This window comes from Bufo bufo, chromosome 9, assembly GCF_905171765.1.
Source record: "Bufo bufo chromosome 9, aBufBuf1.1, whole genome shotgun sequence".
Classification (NCBI taxonomy): Eukaryota; Metazoa; Chordata; class Amphibia; order Anura; family Bufonidae; genus Bufo; species Bufo bufo.
Genome location: NC_053397.1, coordinates 166,581,785 through 166,600,799, shown reverse-complemented (window position 1 = coordinate 166,600,799; position 19,015 = coordinate 166,581,785). Strand labels below are relative to the sequence as shown.

The following is a 19,015-nucleotide window of genomic DNA, read 5'->3' as shown; positions in this document are numbered from 1 at the left end:
TAGTGGATGTGTGGGTTTTTTATTCTTGATATACTGGTTTGTTTGTATTTTTAATTTGAAAAAATAATATAAAATAAATAAATAAATTATAAAAGACAATTACATAAATTTCTACACATTCTGATATATCAATATCTTTGATACAGAATAGATGAAAAAATGTATTTAAAGTAATGGACAGATCATATTAGGCCCAAATGAGTTTATTCAGTCTCAATTGTTTCAGTAACATATAAACAAGGTGTGTGCTGCTCTTCTTAATAAACATAAGCATAAATGAAGTGTTTTTTGGCACCCACATTGCTCTTGTGTCATAAGGGTTGTATCACTGTTTCTGGTGCAAAAGTTGTTGTGAAGTCCTCATACGGTCCCAAGGATAAAGACAAGCCACCGTAGTGAAGCCTGTAGCAACTAGAGATGTCGCGAACATAAATTTTTCTGTTCGCGAACTGCGAACGTGAATTTCCGCAAACGTTCGCGAACGGGCGAACTGGGCGAACCGCCATAGACTTCAATAGACAGGTGAATTTTAAAACCCACAGGGACCCTTTCTGGCCACAATAGTGATGGAAAAGTCGTTTCAACGGGACTAACACCTGGACTATGGCATGCCAGAGGGGAATCCATGGCAAAACTCCCATGGAAAATTACGTAGTTGACGCAGAGTGTAGTAAGTTAAATTCACAATGCGATTAATATAACCTGTATTAATCGCATTGTGATTACAACTTAGATCTGAGTTCCTAATGGTTGTATTGCTAGAATATAATGAAGATTGAGAATATAGTGCTGCGCCGCGGCAGCTGCCCTGCAAGAGTCTCTAGTGCCGGGAGGAGGAGGTAGGTAGAGCGGCTCTGACTTTATAGACCAAATTATTTTTATAATACTCCAATAATAATAAGTTAATAACCCCATTCATAAATTACTGGTAGATTATTATAGAGACGGCCACATTTACTAATCTTTGCTCAGGGGGGCCCTCATAAATATAGAGCCACATGGTGTGGACTGGTCATTTTTACTAAGGAATATAGTTTAAACGTTTATGTGCAAAAGAGAAAATAAGAAGTCAGCTCCAATCAGATATCTGCACATAGACCAAGACTCTGGGTCTATGCAGATATCCGATTGAAGCTGACTTAGTGACTTCTTATTTTTTCTCTTTATCTCTTTATTATGGCTTGGGGGGGGCGGGGGGCAGGGGTGACACCATTTTCTACCGCACCGGGTGACACCAGCCATAGCAACGCCAACCATTAGGAACCCAGCTCTAAGTTGAATTTGCAATGCGATTAATATAACCTGTATTAATCGCATTGCGATTACAACTTAGATCTGAGTTCCTAATTGTTGTATTGCTAGAATTGACGAATATAGCACTATATTCTCAATCTTCGTTATATTCTAGCAATACAACAACCATTAGGAAACCAGCTCTAAGTTGAATTCGCAATGCGATTAATATAACCTGTATTAATCGCATTGCGATTACAACTTAGTCAAATTTGTGACACTGCAGCTTCCGAATGAATCTAAAATGGATGCTATCCAGGAGGTGGGAGGGTCTGGGAGGGAGGGTATGCTGCTGATTGGCTGGAATATGTCTGCTGACTGTGAGGTACAGGGTCAAAGTTTACACAATGACGACAAATAGGGGCAGACCGAACATCGCATATGTTCGCCTGCCGTGGCGAACGCAAACAAGCGATGTTCGCCGGGAACTATTCGCCGGCGAATAGTTTGGGACATCCCTAGTAGCAACACCAGATCCACTCTGTGGTATTTACTGCACTTACTGAATAAAATTAGAACATTGCATAAAAGTCTCACAGCTACACAGGCCCAACTCTTTCACTTCTGTTTCTTCGGGGGGCATTGCAATTCTCTATCCGGGACAATCCTTCAATACCCTTATGATACTTAAAAACACACAGTGCCTTGCAAAAATATTCACCCCTCTTGACTTTTTCGTATTTTGGTGCCTCACAACCTGGAATTGACATGGATTGTTTAGGATTTGCATCATTTAATGTACAGAACATGCCTACAACTTTGAAGATGTTTTTTTATTTTTTTATTTTGAAGCAACTATTCACCCCCTAAAGTCAATACTTTGTAGAGCCACCTTTTGCGGCAATCAAAGCTCCATATCGCTTTGGATAAGTCTCTATGAGCTTCCCACATCTTACCACTGGGATTTTTGCCCATTCCTTCTTGCAGAACTGCTTCAGCTCCTTCAAGTTGGATGGGTTGCGTTTGTGAACAGCAATCTTTAAGTCTGACCACATACTTTCTATTGGATTGAGATCTTGGCTTTGACTAGGCCATTCCAACACATTTACATGTTTCCCCTTAAACCACTCAAGTGTTGCTTTAGCAGTGTGTTTGTGGTCATTGTCCTGCTGGAAGGTGAACCTCTGTCCTAGCCTCCAATCACGCACAGAGTGGTACAGGTTTTGCTCAAGAATATCCCTGTATATAGCACCATCCACCTTTCCCTCAACTCTGACCAGTTTCTCAGTCCCGGCTGCTGAAAAACCATTCCCACAGCATTATGCTGCCACCACCATGTTTCACTGTGGGGATGGTGTTCTTTGGGTTATGTGATGTGTTGGGTTCGTGCCAGACATAGAGTTTTTGTTTGATGGCCGAAAAGTAAAATTTCAGTCTCATCAGACCAGAGCACCTTCCTCCATACATTTTGGGAGTCTCCCACGTGCCTTTTTGCAAACTCACAATGTGCCTTTTTGTTTTTTACTGAAAGTAATGGCTTTCTTCTGGCCACTCTGCCATAAAGCCCAACTCTATGGAGCATACGGCTTATTGTCGTCCTATGTACAGATACTCCAGTCTCTGCTGTGGAACTCTGCAGCTCTTCCAGGGTTACCTTAGGTCTCTGTGCTGCCTCTCAGATTAATGTCCTCCTTGCCCGGTCCATGAGTTTTGGTGGGAGGCTGTCTCTTGGCAGGTTTGCTGTTGTGCCATGTTCTTTCAATTTGGTTATGATAGATTTGATGGTGCTCCTGGGGATCATCAAAGATTTGGATATTTTTGTTATAACCTAACCCTGACATGTACTTCTCAAAAACATTGTCCCTTACTTGTTTGGAGAGTTCCTTAGTCTTAATGGCAGTGTTTGGTTAGTGATGCCTCTTGCTTAGGCGTGGCAGCCTCTGGGGCCTTTCAAAAGAGGTGTGTATATGTAATTACAGCTCATGTGACACTTAGATTGCACACAGGTGGACATAATTTCACTAGTTATGTGACTTCTGAAGGCAATTGGCTGCACCAGAGCTTTTTATGAGCTTCCTAACAAAGGGGGTGAATACATACGTACATGACAATTTTCTGTTTTCTGCTTCTAAACAATAGTTTTATTTATATATTTTTCTCATTTCACTTCACCAACTTAGACTATTGTGTTCTGATCTATCACATAAAATTCAGATCAACAAAACATTGAACTTAAGGCTGTAATGTAACAAAATACGAAAAAGTCAATGGGAGTGAATAATTTTGCAAGGCACTGTACATAAAACAATTTTAAACATTCCAATATAACTGTAGCTTTGATTCCATACAGAATATATCATACATCTGAGGGTATTCCCAGGATTATTCGCTATTAATAAATCGACGTGATTAGGTAATCTCACGCCATACAGGATTTCACCTGGGATCCTCAAGTTAGATGGCGGCGGCCGGCCCATCGTGAGCAAATGGAGGCGGTAAGTTTGATTTTATTTATTTTTTATTGTTAATTTTACACTCAGATGCGGCGATCATGTATGGACGCAGCATCTGAGGGGTGCAATGACGGGGGCAGTGCTATCGCAGCTCCCTCTCATTGCACCCGCTACTTACAAAAAAATGTGCTTCGGGACGAAGTAATTCGTCACTAAGCAAATTTTTTGTGAAATTCGGCGAATCAGCTGAATCGAACTTTTAAGAAATTTGCTCATCTCTAATTACAAGTCGTACCGAATGCTAGCACGAACTCTTGTACATGATAATTGGCCTTTGTAAAGTTGTTGCCAATTCACCAATGAACAAGCAAAATGCTCATTTACTGGGTGAATGCATCGCTTTTATGCAGCACTTTAAATCCTCATTTCTGGGCAGCAGATCATGCTGTGTAGTAGCCATAACTCATCCCTGTAGAGTGGAAGTGATCGCTCCATGTAACTTCAGTTCTTACCTCCATTGACGACCAGGCAATTATCAGGAAGGAACACTTAATTAATTTTGGCTCCCAGTAGAAAACTGAAATCTATGCCCCCGAGTGGTTGGCGTATTCATGAGCTATAATTTACACTAGTTTCTGGAGTAAATTATATTACCGTATTTTTCGCCCTATAAGACGCACCGGCCCATAAGACGCACCCACCTAGGTTTTTGAGGAGGAAAATAAGAAAAAAAATATTTTTAACCAAAAGGTGTGCTTTTGGTGGGTTTTGAACTAATGGTGGTCTGTGCATGACACTATTATGGGGGATCTGTGGATGACGCACTGTTATGGAGGGGATCTGTGGATGGCTCTGTTATGGGGGGATCTGTGGATGGCACTGTTATGGGGGATCTGTGGATAACACTGTTATGGGGATCTGTTGATGGCACTGTTATGGGGGGGTGATCTGTGGATGGCACTATTATGGACTGGGATCTGTGGATGGCACTGTTATGGGGGGTGGATCTGTGGATGGCACTGTTATGGGGGATCGGTGGATGACACTGTTATGGGGGATTTGTGGATGGCACTGTTATGGGGGATCTGTGGATGGCACTATTATGGGGCGGGTGATCGGTGGATGGCACTGTTATGGAGGGATCTGTGGATGGCACTGTTATGGGGGGATCTGTGGATGGCACTGTTATGGGGGGGTGATCTGTGGATGGCACTGTTATGGAGGGGGATCTGTGGATGGCACTGTTATGGAGGGGGATCTGTGGATGGCACTGTTATGGGGGTGGATCTGTGGATGGCACTGTTATGGGGGGATCTGTGGATGGCACTGTTATGGGGGATCTGTGGATGGCACTGTTATGGGGGGATCTGTGGATGGCACTGTTATGGGGTGATCTGTGGATGGCACTGTTATGGAGGGGGATCTGTGGATGGCACTGTTATGGGGGGTGGATCTGTGGGTGGCACTGCTATATATGTGTCACCCACAGATCCCCCACCTCATAACAGTGCCATCCACATATCCCCCACCCCATAATAGTGCCATCCACAGATGCCCTAATATACCATAGCTAAACCTGTGGGAGGGGGGAGGGAGGAGGGGCCGGTGTCATGAAAATGCGGCGGGGCGGTTCGGTCACTGTACTCCAGCCCCACCGCTCACTCACTTCCTTAATGCCTAAACATTTTATAATAATAGCTTTAATTGACGTTTCGATCCCCAGCCCCATCTGTACTACCGTACTTACTAAATGTCCTGTAGCAGGCAGAGCAGGGCGAGCGGCCGGCCGGAACTCACTGATGTCACGTGACGTGCCTGCGCCGCCTACTTTATGAATGAAGTAGGCGACACAGGCACGTGACGTCAGTGAGTTCCGGCCAGCCGCCCGCCCAGCTCTGCCTGCTACAGGACATTTAGTAAGTACGGTAGTACAGATGGGGCTGGGGATCGGATCATCAATTAAAACTATTATTATAAAATGTTTAAGCCATAAAGCAGTGTGTGAGCAGTGGGGCTGGAGTACAGTGACCGCACCGCCCCGCCGCATTTGCATGACAACGTCCCCTCCTCCCTCCCCCTCCAGCCTCCAGCTGATACATCGCAGTCTGCGATGTAAAATGGCAGCATTCGCCCCATAAGACGCAGGGGCATTTTCCCCCTACTTTTGGGGGGGGAAAGTGCGTCTTATGGGGCGAAAAATACGGTAAATGCAGGTGGCCGCAGGCGGTCCACCCCTTTACTCCTTACTTTACAAAAGTATATAGAAATATCAAAAGTCGCTAATTATGAAGCAAGTATTGTATTAGATTCGGCTGCTTCTCCAAATTTCACAAAGCAATTTGACTTGTGACGAATTACCTTGTCACGAAGCGCATTCGTTTGTATGTAGTGGGCGCCCCCCATAATTGAATCCCTCAGATGCCACGTTCATCGCTGGTCGTGGCATCTGAGATTAAAATTAAGGTCTTTCAGGGGTTATTACGGTTAAAAAAATACTGTATTCACCTTATCCATTTGCTCATGCAGAGGCTGTCGCAGCCATCTTGATTGAAGACTAATGACGTCACCGTGCCTGGCCGTGTTGACATCAAATGAGATTTTGCGCAGTATTTTCAATCAAGATAGCTGCGACAGCCTCTCCGGGAGCAAATGGATTAGGCAAGTATTTTTTTTTTTTTTTTGCCACCATTTCAGGAAAAATAGATTCATTATCATGCTATGTGGCGAATCAAATTTTTCCAATTAATTTGGCTTAAATTCGTTTAACACTAATAGTATGTGTTGCAATTTCTAATTCTATTTCTAATGGCATAAACATGTTGATGTTAAATCTCATGTGCAGTGTCTAAAGGAATGCACTTGCTTAGGGTACATACACATGAGGGGAATAATCTGTTGCAGATGTTTTTGCAAAAGGTGTAATACATAATGAAATATCACAGAAAGAGAAGAAGAAGATGAAGATTTCTATTCACCTTAGAGGTCGTAATGTCCGCAAGAGACGTAAAACTCTCAAAACTCCTAGAATTTTTGCTCCACCAGCAGATGCCACAGAAACCACAATATCAATTAATGACACAAAAACAAGGAACCCATCCAGAATATTCCAGCTACTTCGGAGATATGCCTGGTCTCCAAAGTAAAGTCCTAGAGAAACCACCTGAAGAAAACAATGAAAGTCAGAAAGATAAATTGCACTGGAACAAAAAGATAAGCAGAACTTCATTTCCATAAGAAGAGGACAAATATGAATAAATATTTGACTGGTCTCGGATTTGAATACATAGACATACCTTTAATGTCATCTCAGCTACAAAGATAGCAGTAAATATATAGTTTGATATACTGAGAAACAGCCGCTCCTGCAGAAGATAGAGAAAAAACATTAGAAATATTGGAGATAATGAGAATTAGGACAGGTAAAAGGTTTCTGACATGAAGTATGGGTCTTTATATAAATATTAGCTTGGAGGTTATATGAACAGTTGCTTAAAGGGTGTTCTCTGATCAAAGCCATGTCTGAATGAGATTAACCGAGCTTTTTAACACTTTTTGGCTCCACTCTGCTTGGTTCCAGCTCCTTTGGTCAACTGCACAGAAGGGGTTTGCATGTTGCGCTTCAGCCAATGACTAGTGGCAGCGATGATATGTAACCCAAGAAGTGATTCAGTGATAGGCTGTTTGGGGGACATGTCCCCACTGCAGCCATTGCACAGATGACCCCTGCCTGTGCCGGAAAATAGCAAGCGATAGTGTGGCAAATGCAGTGGTGGAAAAGAGGAACAGAAAGCAAGTGTTAGGGAGCAGGTAAGTCTGTGAAGCTGTAACCACAAATTCTAGTATGGTCATGGGTGGACTGGCCATAGACCCTAGAGGGAAATGTACCTGTGAGCCAATGCCTAGGGGCATCCTGGGCACACCTTATGGCCTCCAGCCAGATAAGTAATGATTTGATGCTCCCAGAGTTACACACAATTAACACTGGGAGCATCTAGTACTTATGTATTTGGCCAGCAGCTGCAGGTGCACTCTTGACTTCTGAATTCAACTGTATTGCCATCCTGAGGCAACTGGAGTATGATGACAGAACATGTCACCACAGAGGGGCAGCTTCTGGGGAGCTATTTTGTGCTGGGGAGGTTTTGTGTCACAATTTGGTATTGCTAGCCCTGCCTACTTGTGTTGGACGTGCCTTCTGTCATTGTGGACCAGCCTACAATATGGGGCCAATTTTAGTTTTTTCCATGGCTACTTTAAGTTTCCAGTCCACTCCTGGTATAGCAGCCAACAGATAACAAGAGTTAGTTAACTTGCGAGTAAATAAGATTTGCAAAAACAGATCAACAGGATTAAATCGAACAGGGAGCCCAGCAAAATTTATAGTTCTAGAATTTTCTAAGTGTTCCATAATTTTTTTACAACCTGCAGCATTCTCCTACTTATGACTCTAAGATGTTGTTAAGCGTCATCTCCTGCTATGTTCAGACAGGCTGGTGCTGTTACAGTTACAGTTTTCCATCATCTAAAGAGACATAGGTTGAAGTCAACTGGAATTAGGTGTTTTATATTTTCCAGCCTGCAAATTATGTAAACAGCCTAATCCTACTTGGAGGCTGGCACCTTTGTACTTTCGTATGGAAAATAATGCTTCTCCATATTTATAAAACCCTGTGAAACAAGCATCTTCTGGGGACCAGTTGATTATAGAAAAGTAATCAAACCCAGGTCCATTGCACCATCATTAATTTCCATTAAATGGATTTCCCAATTACAAATACTTGTTCTCTATCTTGCAATCATGAGGATGAGGGAGGGCTCCATGTTTATTTATTTATTTATTTTACGCACTTATATAGCGCTACTATATTCCGTTGCGCTTCACAGATATTATCAATTGCTGTCCCCAATGGAGCTCACAATCTAAGTTCCCTATCAGTATGTCTTTGGAGTGTGGGAGGAAACCCGAGTACCCGGAGGAAACCAAAGCAAACACGGGGAGAACATACAAACTCCAGGCAGATGTTGCCCAAACCCAAGCAAACCTTAGGACACCAGTCCTGCAAGGCAACAGTGCTAACCACTGAGCCGCTATGCTGCCCACAGTGTTTCCCCATTTCATTGGAGGAGCTGTTATATATGTGTGTTGCCATTGAAGTCTATAGGTCTACTGAAGATAGCCGAGTGATTGTACTCTACTCAACACTGCCATAGACCACTGCTCCATTTAAAAGGGGAAACAAGTGAATCCAGCAGTTGGATCCCCACATATCAAACACTTATAGCGGATAATTGTTTGAAATGGGACACTTTTGTAGCATCTTTGATCTGAAAAGCATTTTTCAACAAGAGTGGCAGGAGGTTTCCTCTACTCTACATAAGGCATAACAATTACGGTTGTTCCAGCATAGGAACCAAAATTACTGAATAAGGCATATGCCGGACACCACTGGTGCCCTATGGATTCCATTAACTATAATGGGATCTATAAAGCTTTCCACATGGATATTGACATTTTGCCAAACTAGTCATTTTTCCTTTTTTTTACCAAAATCTGCCACATAGACTCCAACCAAGAACCTTCACCGGAGATTTGAACCTAGCTTGAATGACAACTCATTAACATGATTATTCCCCTTTTATCTTTATACTATTGCTATGCTTATATGACATCTACTAGAGATAACAGAATTTATGCAGCCTGCTCCGAATGGGTTAACCTTTTCATTCATCTCTCCTCTTTCTGACTTGAGTAAGTTATATTACTGCAGTTACAACAATAAGAGCTGGGATACATCATCCAGAATAATAAAGATGATTCTCACCGTACTCTTGTGCTCAATCTGAGGCCTCTCTAGAGCAATAGTGATGCAGTTGAGGAAAATAAATGCGAGGACCACATAGTCGAAGAGCTTGTGTGCAATTATTGTCTGACACATGATGCGAAACCTGCATGGAACGAAGACAGAGGCAATCACAGTTTAATCCAGAGAAGCAGCCTAGAAATGCTATTCCACAACACCGTTCTTTTTGTTAACTCTGCATATCAAATAATCGTCACTGTGGCCTAAATAAAACAGTTAAGCACTTCTATTATTTCTGTCTGTCAGACCAGATTGAGGATTCTGCAATTGTTGGATTATATTCAAGCTTATGTCGTGCAATACTCCAGTAATTAAAACTTGCTGCCAGAAAGTTAAATTGCATATTTTGGCTTGTGAATGCTATAACGAATGATCTCATTGTAACATACAGAGACTTCAGTGCCCCAACATCCTTGCAGCTGCTGTCCAAGGTCCTGGAAAAACCTCTCAAGCTTGTAAAGATCTTGCTTTAACTCTGAGCACAGTTATTTCTGCGGTGCGTGAACCTGATCTTATAGTTTCACGGTAGTTAGTGAACTAGAAGTAGAGCAGGGAGCAAGATGTTCCATGAGTGTTTTCAGCAAATGGATGGTAGAAAACGGCTTCTGAGTTTAATCAAACGGACTCAAAATACTTTGGAGAGCTGTAATGCATATCTGTAACCATAGGAGTCTGGGAATTTAATCTCAAAGCATAAATTACTGCATTCATCTATTTTCTGCAATACTGCAAAAAAGGCAAGAGTTACAGTGTTTATACAATATGCCAATTTGGTGCTGAAACTAAGAGACTTGTTCTGTCTACCTATTCCATGAACGTGAGTCTTTTTTATATAGAATTATTACATCTCTTGGAGCTGACAGATCTAATAGCTTGCATCTTGTGCAGCTGGAGAATATTTTGTACCACTATAACGCTCTTTTGGCAAATTGCTGAGATATGTTTTAGGTACAAAAATGTTTCAGTAGATCATAAAATATAGGTATTGTGAATGTTAGTGTACTTTCAACAAACTTTACATAAATCAATAGCGCACGTAAATATAAGAAACTTTGTAATATATCTTATCTGCGAAAAATGTATCATTCTGACCTCCTCTCTCCTAAACTAACATTCTCTACTGAATGTGTTGTGATTACATGCCATCCATAGAAGTTTATGGAGAGAGAAAGGGCTGGATGAGGTAGGAAGTGCAGAGACACACACACAGACATGCTGCCCGTAGAAGTCCATGGAGATGGGAAGGAGAGAAGGGAGTAAGTGCAGAGAGACACACACAGGCATGCTGCCCATCGAGATCTATGGAGAGGGGTAAGGTAAGTAGGAGTGAGCTGCTAGAGGAAGTTAGAGGCATTTTTCTCTGATAAGATATATTACAAAAGTTTCTTGAAAACAAGTGACCTTGTTAAAGTCACATGTCCTTACAGTGTAACTGTCAATACAGTTTATTTTAAATATGTTGTGGGGACAGGGATGTTAACCATTTTTGTGATATATTTTATAAGGAAAAAATGCTTCTTTGCACTAGAAAATGGTGTAAGAGTCTCCTTAGCAAAGCTTCAACTCACTGTTACTAAGGAGAGTCTGTCTTCAGTCTTTAGTCCTACTGAGCACTGAAGATACCAGTGTATAACATTCCCTCTTGGCCTCTTGTCTTCAGTCTTTAGTCCTACTGAGCACTGAAGATACCAGTGTATAACATTCCCTCTTGGCCTCTTGTCACTACCCCAGTCCCTTACTATAGACATATACCCTAACCAACCATCACTGCCCGTCACGGACAGGACAGACTGTGGTAATGGAGTCTGCATACAAGTGCTGCTGCTCATTAGTCACATCCCCACCTCCTCTCTGTACTTCATGTCTCTTCATGAGCTCTATTCTCCAGAGATTGAGTTGAAGATTATATTAAACTGTATTCAAGATCATAATACCTGGCAAGTAGAGCAGAGAGGAGAATGAGGCAGCTCTTTAGCTTGGTGTTATGAAGTAACTTGTCTTGTTGTGTGATTAGAACAGGTTTGGTATGTACTAATAGGACAGTGGCCATTTTATTTCCCCTGATGATTGCTCCACAGACAAAGCAACCGATTATAACTAATGAAAGGTATTTGGGAATACAATTATAATAAAGTAATATTTAAGTATTTTAATTTTCTTAATTCTCGGAGAACCCCTTTTAGGGTGGACACATCAGTATACTGGGTCCAATGAGCCTTAGTAAAGAGGAGCCTGGAGAATTGCTTTAAAATAAAAATTTAGATATGTATTGCATGTGGTTTAAAGAGATGTCTGGTTTGGATAGCTCAGTCTCTGATTCCAGGTCATTTGGGTCATGTGGAGTCTTGCTGCTAGGAGATAATGGTTGTTACCCAACCCAATTCCAACTCAAAAGCTACCATGTAAAAGATGTATAATTACATTTGGAAAGTGTCTAAATAGGTAAGGGCTCTAGCATGCTGAACCTCCTCACCAGGCCATACCATGAAACTTAGTAAAGGGTATGATGCAGACCTAGGTTACTTTATCCTGAGTAAAATACTTTAGCACAACTCGTTACGTAAAAGGGGTCATCTGACTATTTGTAACTGATCACCTATCCTCTGGATAGGTCATCAGCCTCTGATCGGTAGAAGTCTGACACCCAAGACCCCTGATGATCAGCTCTTTGAGAAGATCTTTTACTAAAATGGGGCTGAGCTGTTCCTAGGCCACGTGACCTCTGGCCATGATGTCACTGGCCTAGGCAGCGAGAAGGTCTCAGCTCTCACAGGAGTGCCAGGCCTTCTAAAACCTCTGATCAGCAGGGTTTTTGGATGTTGGATCCCCACTAATCAGATGCTGATGACCTATCCAGAGGTTACACATAGTCAGATAACCCCTTTAAAGAGGTTTTCCAGTTTGCATCGACATATTATTTGTGAGGGTAGCTGTATTTTTGTAATGTATTTATTTTACCTTTATTTTCCATTCTGAGCTGTGGCCACATGATTTTATGTCCTTAGACATGTCAAATCGCAATGGGGCAGTAATAGGGGAGTGTCTATGTAACTCGCTGGTGGGAGGAGCTATAAACTAGCTGGGGGTTGTTAGGGATGGTGCTGGAGCTGTGGCAGAGAAAGAAGAAGTGCATCATGGGTTTGGTTGGATACAGCAAAAAGAAATCCGACATACAGGATGTAAACCAACCAGAGTTATTTGTTTACATGGCAAAAATGGGCCAGAAGAGCCCAAATAAAAAAAAAAAAAAAGCATGAGGAAGATGTGCATGAGGTAAGCAACTACATGAGCATATCTGTGAAAAACCATAGTAGTCTCAGAAAACCTCTATACTCATACTCATTTGTCCGACAGCTATCTCTTCTGACTCCCCTATACACATGCATGCTTGGCTCAGCTTTGTAGAAGCATACCACAAAGTCTGAATGTGTTACCTGTTTTGAGGCGAGAAAAGGAATATGGACCAATCCTCCCGTAATTCACACCAATCTGGCCGATACGCTTCAATCATTTTTCTGATTCGGAAACATAAACTCTGTAGAGAGAAGCATTTACAAGTCACTTGTTTATATGTAATTGGAGCTGTCATCTTCTGCCACTATTCAGCAATGTGTCATTTTCTTTTGGTAAACTCTCTTTGGATGTCACAGTGTTTAATCTACAATCTCAAAAATGCCATTTCGCTCTGCTGTCATCAGTACCTTTCATGTAAATACTTGGCACAAATCCCTTGAAGAGTACTAACGTACTGATTATGGTCTTTTTCGAGATATAATGCTGCCATTAATATGAATACAATCCATACTGCTAAGTCTCTGTGGACTAGAAGCCTCTGTAATCAAATTATTATTAATACCTCATCACATTCTAATTGCTTTATTTTGTTAACATCACCCAAATCATTAATTTTAGTTTCAGAAGCCAAGAACTGTTATATCCACATCAGAATTGAAGGAGAACTTAATTTTCTTCATTATGTCATGCTATCTACATTATACACATAGCACATATCTATGGGTAGGTTCACATCTGCGGCAGGTAAATCCAGTAGTCTGTTCTGGCAGAGAAGCAGACTATCAGAGTCACTATATCCAGCATAGCCGGTCACCACCAAGTACCACTGGATCTCCATTCTGTATAATAGAATCTGACAAAGATCCGGTAGGTTTCTGGCATAAATGCATAAAATACCACTGCATAAAATGGCAGCATAAAATACCGCTGCATGCTCCAACAATCTGCTCCTCCATCAGCGCAAGATACTGGATTTACCTGCCACAGATGTGAACCTACCCTAAGCAGTAGACACTCTCATAATAATCTGCACATCTGTATATGGTACTCATCTTGCCTGGTTCCAGTGCCATGTCCCGATGAGAGTCAGTAGCTCCAGACCCTGGCTCCTATACCTTGATCCAGGCCTCGTTTCTGGATATTGCCTCTGCCTTGCCCCTTAGATTTTTCTTCTTGTACTGTTGGTCCTGTTCTACTCTTGGCTATGATGCTTGGCTCTGCTCCTGACTAAGTTCCTGTCTAATCCGCTTACCTGTCACATTCCTGACTGCTCTCCAGGTAATGATTCTTGGCTACATTCCTGACTATGTGACTACTGCATCGGCACTACTGCTGCCAAATGGAGACTATTCTGGGAACTGCAACTTGGAGATCTTCCTTCAGCAAAGTCCATACATCCTTGGGGCGATAAGAGGAACGACCAGGGAATCCCTTAGAATTCTGACCCTAGTCTAGCCAATAACTTTGAGGCCGTTATGGTATGAAAAATGGTAAAAAGCAGAGTGGACCCAGCATGCATGTGAAACCTGTACTCCCTGAATTTTATGGTGGCCATTATGGCACATAACAGGTAGTATTTAGTGTTAGGTTCCCATCTTATAGAGATCGCCTTGATGTTTGGCAGACGGGCCCAAATAATTTTGCACAAAATGTATTTGCCAAGAACCTCAAATGTGCAAAATAAGTGTAGCATTGGCACCAGAATCTATATATATATATATATATATATAAAAAGAAGGACGTATATATGTATGTATGTGTGTAAGTATGTTCCGCGATCACTTAAAAACGCAACCATCGATTTCAACAAAACTTGGTATACACATCCTTTGCTACCTGGAAAGAAATCTTGTGGGGGTCACAGCTCTCTAGGATGTATCGTTCCTGAGATATTCCAAAAAAATGACCTGCATTAGCCAATACAAGCCTGCAAGTCTTTCTCTTCATATCCCAACTGCCATACACACATGTCCCTTATCAGCCAAAAGAAGCTCACAGGCCCTTAGTCTCCACATACACACAGTTTTACTCCAGGTTTCCATAACAACCCAGCCATTTTCCTTCACTGCTGCAGGTCAGCTTTAAAGGGGCAGGGTGCTATGGATAACACTGTTAGGGAGTAAAGTGCTGTGGAAGTCACAGTTCACAGGGCAGGTAGGGTGGATATTCAGGCCACCCTCAAAAAACGGACCTTAAAACTCTGCCCCCAGGTCTTGCTAAGCCATGCCGCTGATTCGGTTAGGCCACACACCCTCCCACTCCGCAGCGGACAGGGATTGAAAAAAGGAAGGTAAAAATCAACTTCTGTCAGCTGCAGGAGTGGGAGGGAGGGTGATTTTCTCCCTGCAGCTCACGCTCACACAGCACAGTGCTTCTGTCTGAGAGGGAGCTGTTTAAAAGAACATCCCTGTGTCCGTCCAGGTCCTGCGCCAGACGGAGGACAGGGAGTCTGAAAGCTGGACTGTCCTACCTAAAACCGGACATCTGGCCACCCTAGGGGCAGGGTGCTGTGGAGGTCACAGTTAAGGGGACGGCCCACTATGGAGGTGAGTGTTCAGTGGCAGATTGCTGTAGAGGCCACTGTTAAGGGGAGGGGTGTTGTGGAAATCACTGTTAAGAAAATGGGGTACTATGGAGGTCACCCATAAAGGGGTGGCCACTGTGGAGGTCACTGTTAAAGGGGCGGGCTGCTGTGGAGGTCACTGTTAAAGGGGTGGGATGCTGTCCAGGTCACTGTTAAAGGGGCAGACTGCTGTGGAGGTCACTGATAAGGGGGCGGGATTCTGTGAAGGTCACTGATAAGGGGGTGGGATTCTGTGAAGGTCACTGTTAAAGGGGCGGGCGCGGTGGAGGTCACAGTTAAGGGGACGGTCTGCTATGGAGGTCAGTGTTAAGGGGCTGGGTGCTGTAGAGGTCAATGTTAAGGGGGCGGGATATTGTGGAGGTCACATTTTAAGGAAACCGAGCTCTGTAGAGATCACTGTTAAGGGGGCGGGTTACTGTGTAAATCACTGTTAACGAGACCGGGTACTGTGGAGGTGACTAATAAACGGGCTGCCACTGTGGAGGTCACTGTTAAAGGGGTGGGCGCTGTGGATATTGCTGTTAAGGGGGCAGGCCGCTGTGGAGGTCACTGTTTAAGGGGAGGGGTACTGTAGATGTCACTGTTATTGTGGATACTGTCAATATCTTTTAACGACACACACAAACATTAAAGAGAACCTGTCACCAGGATTTTGTGCATAGAGCTGGGGACATGGGCTGCTAGATGGCCACTAGCTCATCTGCAATACCCAGTCCCCACAGCTCTCTGCGCTTTTATTGTGTTAAAAAACAGTTTTGATCCATATGCAAATGACCTGATATGAGTCCTGTATCCGGAGATGAGTCAAGCGGAAAGGAGCCCAGCACCGCCACGCGTCCTCCGAATCTCCTCCTTGCTGGCTGACGTCACAGAGCTGGAGCGCCGAAATTTCGCGATGCGCGAGCTAGCGCATGCGCAGTGTCGGCATCATGTTCATTCCCTGTACTGGCATCAGCACAAGGAACGAACTACGCATGCGCTAGCTCGCGCATCGCGAGATTTCGGCACTCCAGCTCTGTGATGTCAGCCAGCAAGGAGGAGATTCGGAGGACGCGGGGCGGTGCTGGGCTCCTTTCCGCTTGACTCATCTCCGGATACAGGACTCATATCAGGTCATTTGCATATGGATCAAAACTGTTTTTTAACACAATAAAAGCGCAGAGAGCTGTGGGGACTGGGTATTGCAGATGAGCTAGTGGCCATCTAGCAGCCCATGTCCCCAGCTCTATGCACTAAATCCAGGTGACAGGTTCCCTTTAAATGAAATAGATGAAATATACCCGTGTGAAGCCGGGTCCTTCTGCTAGTGTTTTCTATAATTATGGCAATATCGTACTTTATTATTGTTTGTAGAGTGCTGTCGCACTCTTTTTTTCTTCGTGTTTCTAGCCATGGCAGTGTGCACCTGCACATTGGGATGTGCTGACTGACCCCTTTTTTGGCAGTTGTACTGCATCGGCACTACTGCTGCCAAATGGAGACTATTCTGGGAACTGCAACTTGGAGATCTTCCTTCAGCAAAGTCCATACATCCTTGGGGGGATAAGGTGAATGACCAGAGAATCCCTTAGACTTCTGACCCTAGTCTAGCCAACAACTTTGAGAATCCACATGTCTAGTAGCTGACTGAATCAGTATATGCCAAACAAAGCATCACCAAGGGGATTATTTGTAGTTGTCTAGATGTGACTAACTCCATAATTTTTGAATTTAAGAAGGAAAGGATAGCATCAGAGTATTATATCATGCGAACACCCAATGGTAAAGTCTAACGGACAGGCTTCTAAGTCACGAAATAATTAAAACATATATTAGTAAGCTACCCAAGTTTACTAAACGTCTTAATTGTCAGTGTTTAAAAAGATTTTCCCTGGGTCAAAGAGCAGACAACCCATTGATTTCAGACAGCATTATATAGACAACCAGGATCGGACTGGCCCACCGGGGAGGTGGTGTCACAGTGTCTCCTGTGACAGGGGTCAGAAGATCTAAGAGACTGCCTGCACATGATGTGATCTGACAGCCTCTTTGGTTTCACTTGTTTCTGGTGTAGCTTAAGTGGTTATTCCAACTCCTCTATTTAGTCTGGCCTCACCCATCATGTCAGGGATCGAACTGGGAGACTCCGGCATCCTAGATTGTAGCCTTGCTCATTAGACCACAGAGCTTCCTGGACAGTTTCTGTTACTTTTTGAACCACCTCCCTGACCTGAATTTTCCTGCTTTTGGTTTGACCAATCGGGTCTGTGTACGCCCTATTTAAGGAAGACCATGTCACTTCCTACCTTGCCAGATTATTGAGATATCTCAGCCGTAGTCTTGCTTCAGCCTCTCAGTATTTGTCTGCTAACCTGCTCGTGTACCGAACTCTGCCTACATCGACTACTCTCCTGCCTCATCCTGAATCCTTGTACCTGCCATCCTGTGTACCGACCCAGGACTGCCTGACTACTCTCTTGCCTTCCTCGTTCTTCGGCACTCATCTACCACGTGGACCTTATTAGGTTCATTGAGCCACCGGCATTCCTGCATATCAGGATCATTTATCCATTCCGTTTCCGTGCTCCCCTGTTCCTGTGTCGCTGCCATTGGACTCCTTCCCCTCGTCGAGTAAACTCTACAAGCAATTGTGCAGGTAACCATAACAGAATAATCTGGCCCAAAAAATGGAGTCCGCGGTGACGCTTCTGAAAAAACAAGTTATAGAGCTACAAGAATTCGGAACCACTTATCAGGAAAAGTTTTCCCAGTTAAAAAGTGTGGTACAAGATCAACAAGGAGAAATAATCGCCCTACAGAGACAACTCCTGGAGGGGCAGGCCCCAGCTGGAGATACGCGCATGCCGCTCCCAGCAAGGTTTAATGGAGATCGACGCCAATTCCGAGGTTTTTTGAACCAATGTCGAATCTATTTAGAAATGAATCCAGCCCGGTTCACTACTGGAAAGATGAAGGTATTGTTCATCATCAATCTTCTGTCTGATGAGGCTCTCGCATGGGCATCTCCTTATGTGGAGACCGACAGCAGCCTTCTGCGGGATCTGGAGACCTTCATCTCCGCCATAAGTCAGGTGTTTCATAATCCTAATCGTTGTGCTACTGCGGAACTAAAACTACATAATCTACGCCAAGGAAACCGTTCAGTGGCCGTTTACACAGCCGAATTCCACCGCTGGGTGACCGACACCACCTGGAATCTTGCCGCCCAAAAGAGTCAGTTCCGGCGGGGGTTGTCTGAACAAATGAAAGATGAACTTGCTAGGACAGATATTCCGGAAGACTTTGAAGACTTCATTCAACTTTGTATCAGAGTCGATCAGAGACTTACTGAAAGGAGAAGGGAGAAAGCATGGGCGCAGGAAAACCGACCCACCTATTTTTTCAGACCATCGGCTCCCCGTAATCCTGAGCCTGCACCGTAACCTATGCAAATCGATGCATTACGGAGATCCATAACTGTAGCAGAAAAGGAAAGATGCATCTCAGAAGATGTTTGTCTCTACTGCGGAAAACCGGGACATTATGCAATCGACTGCCCTAGAAGGGTCCGTAGAATAAACGCGGTCAGAGAGATAGAAGAACAATTCGAA

At 43.4% G+C, this 19,015-nt stretch overlaps 1 protein-coding gene across 1 annotated transcript in view; it reads right to left on the bottom strand.

The window, feature by feature from the left end:
• Positions 1 to 19,015, bottom strand: part of CACNA1I (calcium voltage-gated channel subunit alpha1 I) — a 589,793-nt gene that overhangs the window by 152,153 nt on the left and 418,625 nt on the right. The window contains exons 16-19 of the mRNA XM_040407395.1: positions 12,982 to 13,082; positions 9,509 to 9,632; positions 6,980 to 7,048; positions 6,662 to 6,846 (exon numbers count right to left, since the gene is read on the bottom strand). Of these exons, the coding sequence (XP_040263329.1) occupies positions 6,662 to 6,846; positions 6,980 to 7,048; positions 9,509 to 9,632; positions 12,982 to 13,082 (479 nt within the window). The remainder of the gene's footprint in view (positions 1 to 6,661; positions 6,847 to 6,979; positions 7,049 to 9,508; positions 9,633 to 12,981; positions 13,083 to 19,015) is intronic.